The sequence below is a fragment of the Diceros bicornis genome, chromosome X (genome assembly GCF_020826845.1).
Source record: "Diceros bicornis minor isolate mBicDic1 chromosome X, mDicBic1.mat.cur, whole genome shotgun sequence".
In the NCBI taxonomy this organism is placed as follows: Eukaryota; Metazoa; Chordata; class Mammalia; order Perissodactyla; family Rhinocerotidae; genus Diceros; species Diceros bicornis.
In genome coordinates, this window is record NC_080781.1 from 96,663,744 (window position 1) to 96,672,717 (window position 8,974).

Consider the following 8,974-nt stretch of genomic DNA (forward strand, 5'->3'; position numbering starts at 1 on the left):
CATTTCCACTGTTCTGGTAAGAAGTAAACACATATGCACGTATGAGCTACAAAATATGAATTGTGCAATTTTGGTGATTCTGCATATGAGTCAAATGCTCTTGTATTTGCATTTAAAATGGCATTGTACAATATAAAGATGAACTATATAATTATGCTAATAATTTAAAATTTTAATTTTCCTCTACTTAGAACAAAATTAAATAACAAATAAAAAGCACCATGTCAAAGTCAACATCAATGGTCATAAATCATATTGATAACACGTAGCCTTGATATGATGTGTTGAAATGGCACTTTACCTCTGTGCTATTCCTCCCAAAAACCCATAACCCCAGGCTAACCAAGAGAAAAATACCAAACAAATCCCAATAGATGGGCATTCTACAAATACCTAACTAGTACTCAGAATTGTAAAGGTCATCAAAATCAGAGAAAGTCTGAGAAACTGTCACAGCCAAGAGGACCCTAAGGAGACATGACAACTAAAAGTAATGTGGTATTCTAGATGGGATCCAGGAGTAGAAAAAGGGCATTAGGTAAAGACAAAAGAAATTGGAATAAAATATAGACTTTAGTTAATGACAATGTATCAATATTGGTTCACTAATTATAACAAATACACCATACTAATGTAAGATGCTACTAGGTATGGAGTACATGAGAATTCTCTATAGTATCTTCTCAATTTCTCTAAACTAAATCTAAAACTGTTCTAAAAAATAAAGTCTATTAAAAAAAATAAGTTGAAAGACCACAGGAGAAAGAAAAGCTTTATATTTTAGTACTTTTAATGGCACTTTTTTTCTTGCTTTGTGAACAAGGGGCCTTGCATTGTCATTTTACACTGGGTCCTGCAAATTATGTAGCCTACCCTGCCTCTGTTCCAACCTCTGTCACCCAGACCTCAGACTGGGGTTGTTGTGGGCCCTTGTGAGAGTCCCTGAGGCCAAGAGTAAGGCTGTGAGTGTTGCAGCCCAGCAGGGAAGACCAGCACAGGTTCTGTGCTCTGGGCTCCTCTGGATTCCGGAAAAAGCAGCAGCAGCCACTGTCAGGAGAGGTCCCCACTCAGGCCAAACGGTGTTCCTCAGAGAAGCCCCTGTGAGCTGGGCAGCGTGGAGTCATAGCACCCTAGAGTTGGAGGGGACCTCATTCATTGCTCTTCCACTGCCCCTCCCCCCACCTTTTAGGGAGAAGAAGAAGGACACAAACAGAGGCAAGGAGAGGGGTAGAAGGCTCCCAGGCCTCCAGAGCCCTCCAGCGAGTGAGTGACAGCCTGAGTCCTGCCTAGCCCAGAGCCTGGGACTCTCTCCCTCTGGGCCAATGTTGGACCTGCCTTTCCTGTCCCTGAGTGTTTCCTAGCAGCCTGAGTTTCTACTCTACCTTTCCTCAGAGCCCCTTCCTTGTTTCTCTGGGCATGTACAGGATGTGTGTGTGTGTGTGTGTGTGTGTGTGTGTGTGTGTGTGTGTCTAGACCCAGTTAGTGTGAGGCCAGAAGCAGCAAAGAGAAGGCTCTTATCATTGCATTTCCCACTTGGCTATTTCCCCTGGGGTGGGGGCGGGGGAGCGGGAGAGGAGAGCCTGAGAGCCACAGGCTGGACAGGGCCTGCTGCAGCGCACAGCAGCAAGTCTTGAGACCAAAGTACTGCCATAGGTGTCATTAGGAAAGAATGCAGAGGCTGCAGAAGCAGCAGGGGAACCTCTGGGCTGGAGAGGGCAGACAGGCTCTGCAAAATGAAACCAGACCTCTATGGGGTCTGTGCTGTAGAGGGGCTCACAGGGAGGGGGCTCTGTTCTGCCACAGAAGTGCAGCCTCACGAGGGAACAGGAATCTCTGAACCAGAAACCCATCCTGGGCTTCCTCAGATCCCCCAGAGAAAGGCCTCGCCCCTGGAGGCTGTTGTCATAGCAGCAGCTGCCAGGGGCTGACTGCCTTCCCCCTTGCCCGCCTGGCTGCCCTGCCTGCCTTCTGATACTTTCAGCTCCCGCTACCTGAAAAGGCCTGTGCCGCACACCCCGGCTGCGTGTAAAGGTGTCTGGAGCCCACTGCCCAGGAGCAGTTTAACAAAGTGGTTTAAGGTTCAATCATTCATGTCCTACTGCCAGGGTTTAAATCCCATCTGGGCTACTTACTATCATCTGTTTCCATGGCAATAATTTGTCACCTCTCAGAGCCTTAGTTATCGCACCTTTAAAATGGAGTTCCTTAGGGCCGGCCCCGTGGCTTAGCGGTTAAGTGCGCGCACCGCTACTGGCGGCCCGGGTTCGGATCCTGGGCGCGCACCCACGCACCGCTTCTCCGGCCATGCTGAGGCCGCGTCCCGCATACAGCAACTAGAAGGATGTACAACTATGAATACAGCTGTCTACTGGGACTTTGGGGGAAAAAAAGGAGGAGGATTGGCAACAGATGTTAGCTCAGAGCCGGTCTTCCTCAGCAAAAAGAGGAGGATTAGCACAGATGTTAGCTCAGGGCTGATCTTCCTCACACGCACACACACACACACAAAAATGGAGTTCCTTAGACTTAAACTCTCACTAGCACTAGTGAGCCAAGCACCATTTAGGTCTTCACAGGACCCTAAATCAGCAGTATCAAATCATATCTATCAGAATTATTTCACGGCCCCCACCCAGAGCACACAGAGACAAATAGCAGACCACATTCCTTTGTAACATGGTGGTCACCATGGCAGAACCACCTTCACCTTATTCCTTCTTGAGAGCCCTTTCTTTCAAGGGAACCCCAAATCAAGGCAGAGACTTAGAGCCAATATGAAGACACAGTCTTCATTCCTCCTTTCCCGGTTCTAATCCTTAAATCTCCCTTGTCTGCCCCCCCAGTTTACCAAGTTCTCATCAAGGGTTAATTCATACTGGTTTGGCAGCTTTCAGGGGCAACTGTGTCTTCTATCAGCAGCACTAGAAAGTAATCCCACCCTCAGAAGTCCTACTGAGAGTGGAAAGGAGGAGAACTGGCCTGACAGGGCACACTCCCGGCTGGCACACCCAACAGGGAAAAGGAATTTTTTCATTTGGAGTCAGAGCTCTTTGCTGAGATCTCCTTTAGATCTTTCCTGAGTTTGCTGAATTTATTATCGTATTTAGTACTAATGGCGTGCTTTAAATTAATATTTTGTAGCTCATGTCCTGAATGACAGAATGAGGATTCAAAGAATGAGGGAATGAATCGAACAGGACAACATTTAATCCAGAAAAACAGAAGCTTCTGTACTTGTTTAAAATTAAAAAGATTTACACAAGTGCATTAACAGGGATGTATGAAAGAGATCTGGGGGTCTCAGTTGACTTCAACTTAAAGTGTGATATGGCATCCACAAAATCTAGTATGATCTTAGGATGCATCTATAGATGTATAGTGGCTATTCTAGAATGAGGGCTGTGATAAGATCACTCCATTCTACACTAGGCAGAATATTCAGTATTTTCAGAGACATTTACAAATTCAGAAGCATGTAGGATGGTGAGTGACTTTGAAAAAATATATCACCTCAGAAAGAGCTGAAATAACTGGGGAGATTAAACCTAAAAAAAAGTCTTGGTGAGAACATAATTGTTTAAGGATTAAATGAGATAGCATATTGAAAGTGCTTAGTGCAATGCCTGGCATAAGTACTCAATTAATGTTAATAACAAAAGAATGATAATTAGTAGTACTATTAGCACTAAGTCATTCTATTATTATTATTACTATTACTATAATTATAGTTAATGCTTATAGAGTGCTTTCTATGTGCTAGGCACTATTCCAGGTCCTTTACATATACTGACTTATTTATCCCTCTTACCAATCCTATGAGGGAGGTATTACTATATCTCCAATTTTGCAGATGAGGAAGTTGAGTCACAGAAAGGTCAAGTAGATTTCCCAGTGTGTCTCACAGATGGGAAGGGGAAAGAACCAGAACATTAACTCTGGCAGTGTCAGGCTATCAAGGGTAAAAGGCACTTTTGTTATAAAATACTTGTTTTGTACGACTCCAGAGGGCAGAACCAGGACCAATGTGTGTGAACTACTTGGAGGCAGATTTCAGCTCAACAAAAGAAAAAAACACTCTGAATGATTAGAACTGTCTGAAATTTCAATGAGATGTCTTTTAAGGTAGTGAGTTCTTCATCCCAGGATGTAAGGGAAAAAAGGATAGAAATGAATGAAATGGGGCTCCTCCTGGAAAGAAACCACACAAATGATGAAGCTAACCATCGGTGAAAAGGATAAAGAAGGTATAGTGAAACTTGGTTTAAAAGACACATCACTGAAAAATTGAAAAGTAAAACAGTTGTGGAAACGATATAAAAGTGAACTAATATCTGTCTTGCTGCTATCTCAACACAAAGTAAATTAGACGGAGAGAAGCGACACAAAGCTCTTAAAACAGGAAATTTCACACATGAATTTCTGTTTGGAAACTTACTAGACAGCTCGGGTTTGAAAAAAACAATCCCAGGATCCTCACAGATCTGATGGCCACCTACCCTGAAAGTGTAAACTACAGAGAGGTATAGTCTGATTTCTGGAGGAAAGGGCATCTACATGAGGAAGTAGCACCCAAGCTGATGCGAGTAGGTGAGAGGCATGCATGAGGCTGAAGATCATAAAACACCATTAGATCCAAAAATATATACTTGTAATGACAATTGAGTATGTGAGCATGATTTTAATCCTGCTACTCAGTGTGTGATTAACAGAATTATTGCATAGTTTAATAGGAATGTCCTCTGTGGTGAATCTATCTTTTTGCGTCCAGCAGTCCCAGGACCCAAATATTTGCTGATTTAATGAACTAATATAAACTTTCTCAACCAGCAACACCAGAGGTGGCTGGTTAAGGATTTAGAGTTCCAGCAAAATCTCTTTCTTCTATTACCAATAATAACTACTGAATATATGTATATACATACATATACACACACATAATAGTATGTATGTATATATGTGTATATATATACATAAATATATAATAATGCCACACTCTCCACTAAATATGCTCCCATTTCAGGTAAGTTTTCAGACTATTTGTACTTAGATGGACAAATGTGTATTTTGATTTATGAAAATCAAAGTGTTCAATCTTTTTAGATTTATATACTTTACAAACAACTTTTTCTAGAGTTCTAGAATTGAATGATTACCAACTTAGAATGGAGCTTCTATTCGTAATATAGGTCTGAAGGCTCAAAAAAAAAATAAAATCCTGAAGTCATGGAAAAGTGAAAGCTTATCTTTCATCAAAGTGACAAGAGATGAAAACCATGTTGATCGAGCCTAAGTGGACATGATGGAGTTATGAATGTGGATTAAAACTGGGAGAGGTGGTATATGATATTGATTCATTAATGAGAAATAGTCGAATTTCAGTGGAGGATCTGGACTGTAGAGGAAATAATGGGCCTTAGTGGCTGATGACAGGAGAATAAGGGAGAGGGTATCAGGCAAAGCGGCAGAGAGGAAGAGGCAATAAACCCCAAGACTAGACGCTGATCGTCTCTGGTAACCAGGAAAAGGCAAATATAAACAAAGAGAGGTGAGTGACGGTGCTTGGTGTGTTGGGGGTCAGGAAATACTGTCAGGTTGCTGCAGCACGGCCGCCGGTCAAAGCGGTAACTGGGGATCTGAGCTCGGCGGTGACGCGCGGCCCTCACGTGACCAGGAGCCTGTGTCTGCCCAAGTCTCTCTCGTCCTGGTCCTTTTTGCCTGTCCAGACAGCGTCTGCCTATTGCCCTTTGGTCGAGGGGAAAAGCACAACGAAGTAAGTCCCCTTGGTCCTCTTAAATCGGTGTGAGTGTCGGTGCCGCCCCGTAAACCCTGGAATCGGGATGGCAGCGTCCAGGCCTTTCCCTATGCCCAGCCCCGCCCCCCGCGCCCACAGTTCGGTGCAAAAAATGGTGGTTTAGAGGTGGGGTAGGGAGGTGAGTGAGCCCCCCCTCCCCGGGAGGGAGACACAGACACTTAGAAATAGTTTCTAAGCCATCTTTCGCTTCCACTTCCCGCCTGAAAAGAAATGACGAGCATTGCGGGGTGGAGGGGTAGGGGCACGGAGGACCAAGCTTGAGATGGGGCATCGGGGGGAGGGGAACTAGAAAGGGGCTGGCGTGGGGGCGGCGGCTGGTGCCCAGAAAAAGGGCGTGTGTGTCAGTCAGTCTTTCCCTCTTCTCCACTCCCCGCCCCCTACCCTGTCTTGCGTCTGTCTGCAGGTCTGCAGGTCGCAGCGGGGCACCTCGAGAGGACGCCTGGGAACAAACGGCCAGGAGAGGTCCAGGTCGGGGAAGGGGTGGGCAGTGGGCTAGGATGGAGTGAGAGGGAGGACGCTGATGGGCGCGGAGTCCGCGGCACCACCGCCCCGCCCCTGCCACTGCGGGAGAGGCCTGTGGCAAGGCTTGCTGGGAAAATGGTGGGCTTTCGGAAAGGAGGGGGCGACAAGGGCGGGGGGACGAGACGCGGCGGGGTCCCCAGGGCCAGAAAGCCTCTCAGCAAGCGTAGGTTGGAGGACCTGGGCCCCGAATCTGGAAAAGGCAGGTTATTGGAACCCATGGCCCGGGTTTTGGTCCAGCCATCAAGTATTCTGACTCGACTCTGCCTTTCTTGTCTCCTATGAATAACTGTGCTTAAAAAAGACGATTCTCAACATGGAAAAATCCTGCAAAGAGAATGAAGAACAGCCACAGAGCGCGCCCAAGGCAGATGAGGAGCGGCCTCCTGTGGAGCACTCTCCTGAAAAGCACTCCCCGGAGGAACCCTCTTCGGAGGAGCAATCCTCGGAGGAGGAGTTTTTTCCCGAGGAACTCCTTCCTGAGCTCCTTCCTGAGATGCTCGTGTCCGAGGAGCGCCCTCCGCAGGAGGGCCTGTCTAGGAAGGACCTTTTTGAGGAGCGCCCTCCCATGGAGCAGCCTCCTTGTGGAGTGGGAAAACATAAGCTAGAAGAAGGAAGCTTTAAAGAAAGGCTGGCTCGCTCTCGCCCGCAATTTAGAGGAGACATACATGGCAGAAATTTAAGCAACGAGGAGATGATAAAGGTAGCAGAGGAGATGGAAGAGATGAAAAGAGTACGCAACAAATTGATGATCATGCACTGGAAGGCAAGACGGAACCGTCCTTATCCCATTTAATGTGTTCAGCGTTTAATTCTGTTTTGCCTGATATAAGTATTGCCACCTGAACTTTGCATTTTTCTCATATACCTTTCCCCATCTTCTTAATTTTAACTTTTTATGTGGCTTTATTTTAGGTGTTTCGCTTGTAACTGGCATAAAATTGGGTTGCCCCCCCCAATGTGCAAGTCCCTCTCTTTCAGTCCTGAGTCTCACCCATTTGCATGAAAAGATGTACATTATATATTGTGAAGTGAAAAAAAGCAATTTTCAAGAAGTATATGTAGTATCCCAGTTTTGTAAAAAAAATGTATATTTATATATTAATATGCAAAGAAAAAACTGAAAGTATATACTTCAAAGGCTTAACAGTGACTGTGTGGTAAGATAATAGGTGATTTTTTTGGTTTTCCATTTTTGCTTTATAGGAATTTCTCATTTTTTCAACACGAACACATTTTACTTGTGTTGCAAAAAAATCCCAATATAATGAAAAATTGTAAAACAATTTAAAAAACTGTCAATCAGCTTATAAAGACAATGTGGCACTTAATAAATACTTGTCAGAACTTAAAAAAAGAAAAGTAAATCCCATGTTTCTTCTGAATCTCTTATGCCGAAATATAAACCAGGTACTTATATTTGTTTAAAGGTCATTCTTTTCCCGTTTACATAGGAATAATACTTGGCTTACAAGGCTGCTGTGGAACCAAATGAGGTAAAGATTGCATGAGCTGTGTGTTTCTTTCCCCCACCCGCACATGCAGGACCCCAGCCCCTATAGATTCCCTTCAAATACACAGAGTAGTACCCAAAGGAGATCTCACTTGTGCTCACAAATAATTCCTGTGAGATTCCAGGTGAGTGCCACATTCTATTTCTGTCCTCCTATTCTCTTCCCTTGGATACAATCATGTCTGCTGGGCACAGCTGTTCCTTCTCCTGGGTTCTGCTCCTTCCGTGGTCCAAAGTGCCAGCGCAAAGCCTCACTGATTGCTCTGGAGTCCCTGCCGGGCCAAAGCTGAACTGTGTCTCCTACTGATATATGGAGAATGCACCTTCTCCAGCTTTAATATTAACACTTCTCCAGGTGGATGCCATCCCAGTGTTCCTTAAACCTCCATGTCTTAAAGAATTCTTAGCAAAATAGTCCTTCCCATTTTTTTTTTCTGAAAGCTTCCCTTTTCTCCACTGGAATCAAACATAAGTTCACTGGGTCCTGGGCTAGAAGAGAAATTGGTGAGCCAGACACAATGCTGTGTACTCAGAATTGGAATCTCCCTCCCAAATAATCTCCAAGGGTTTTTGTTGTCTAACACTTGCCGTAGGATGAGTTCCCTCCCAGGGGCCTCTGGCAGGCTTGCCTTACCAGTTCAGCTGATTTGCTCAATTTGTATAAATTAAAGAGGAAAGTAAGACTTAGGCTCAAGCTAGGACATTTCCCTTCTGCCCCACCCCACATCAACAAGAAACATGCAAAAATACTTCGTAAGACATTAAAGTACTTAAAGTCATTAAAGTATATGTATATGCATATACATATATATGTGTGTATGTGTATCAGATGTTATGATTTCTCTTTCTCTATCCTTATAAAACCTAAGATTTTGTTTTATTGATCCTGTTTATTGATTTTTTTATTGATCTGGTTAATTCTAGAAACACAAATAGTTGTTAACAATTTTTTAAAATTATGACCCAGTCATAAACCCTGAGTTTCTGTTTGATTGGCTATGTAAACTTCAGTAAGTGTGTTCACTTCTCTAGAAAGTATGATTTGCAATTCCAAAAGGATCACAGTCAGGGGAGGGATTGTTTCTCCAAATTCAACATTAAAATTATTTAAATATTTTATATATCAATGT

General features: G+C 44.1%; 1 protein-coding gene across 1 annotated transcript; it reads left to right on the top strand.

Annotated features, from left to right (window-relative positions):
* The first annotated feature begins 5,593 nt into the window (after nt 1–5,593).
* TCEAL1 (transcription elongation factor A like 1) lies at nt 5,594–7,754 on the top strand. The gene is made up of 3 exons (XM_058535269.1): nt 5,594–5,770; nt 6,216–6,280; nt 6,636–7,754. Exon 3 carries the CDS (start codon nt 6,648–6,650, stop codon nt 7,125–7,127), a length of 480 nt encoding a protein of 159 aa, XP_058391252.1. The 5' UTR covers nt 5,594–5,770; nt 6,216–6,280; nt 6,636–6,647; the 3' UTR covers nt 7,128–7,754.
* The last annotated feature ends 1,220 nt before the right edge of the window (nt 7,755–8,974 follow it).

Bases quoted from the DNA above. Each gene is read 5' to 3' on its own strand.
- TCEAL1 (XM_058535269.1), top strand. From the start codon at position 6,648: ATGGAAAAATCCTGCAAAGAGAATGAAGAACAGCCACAGAGCGCGCCC.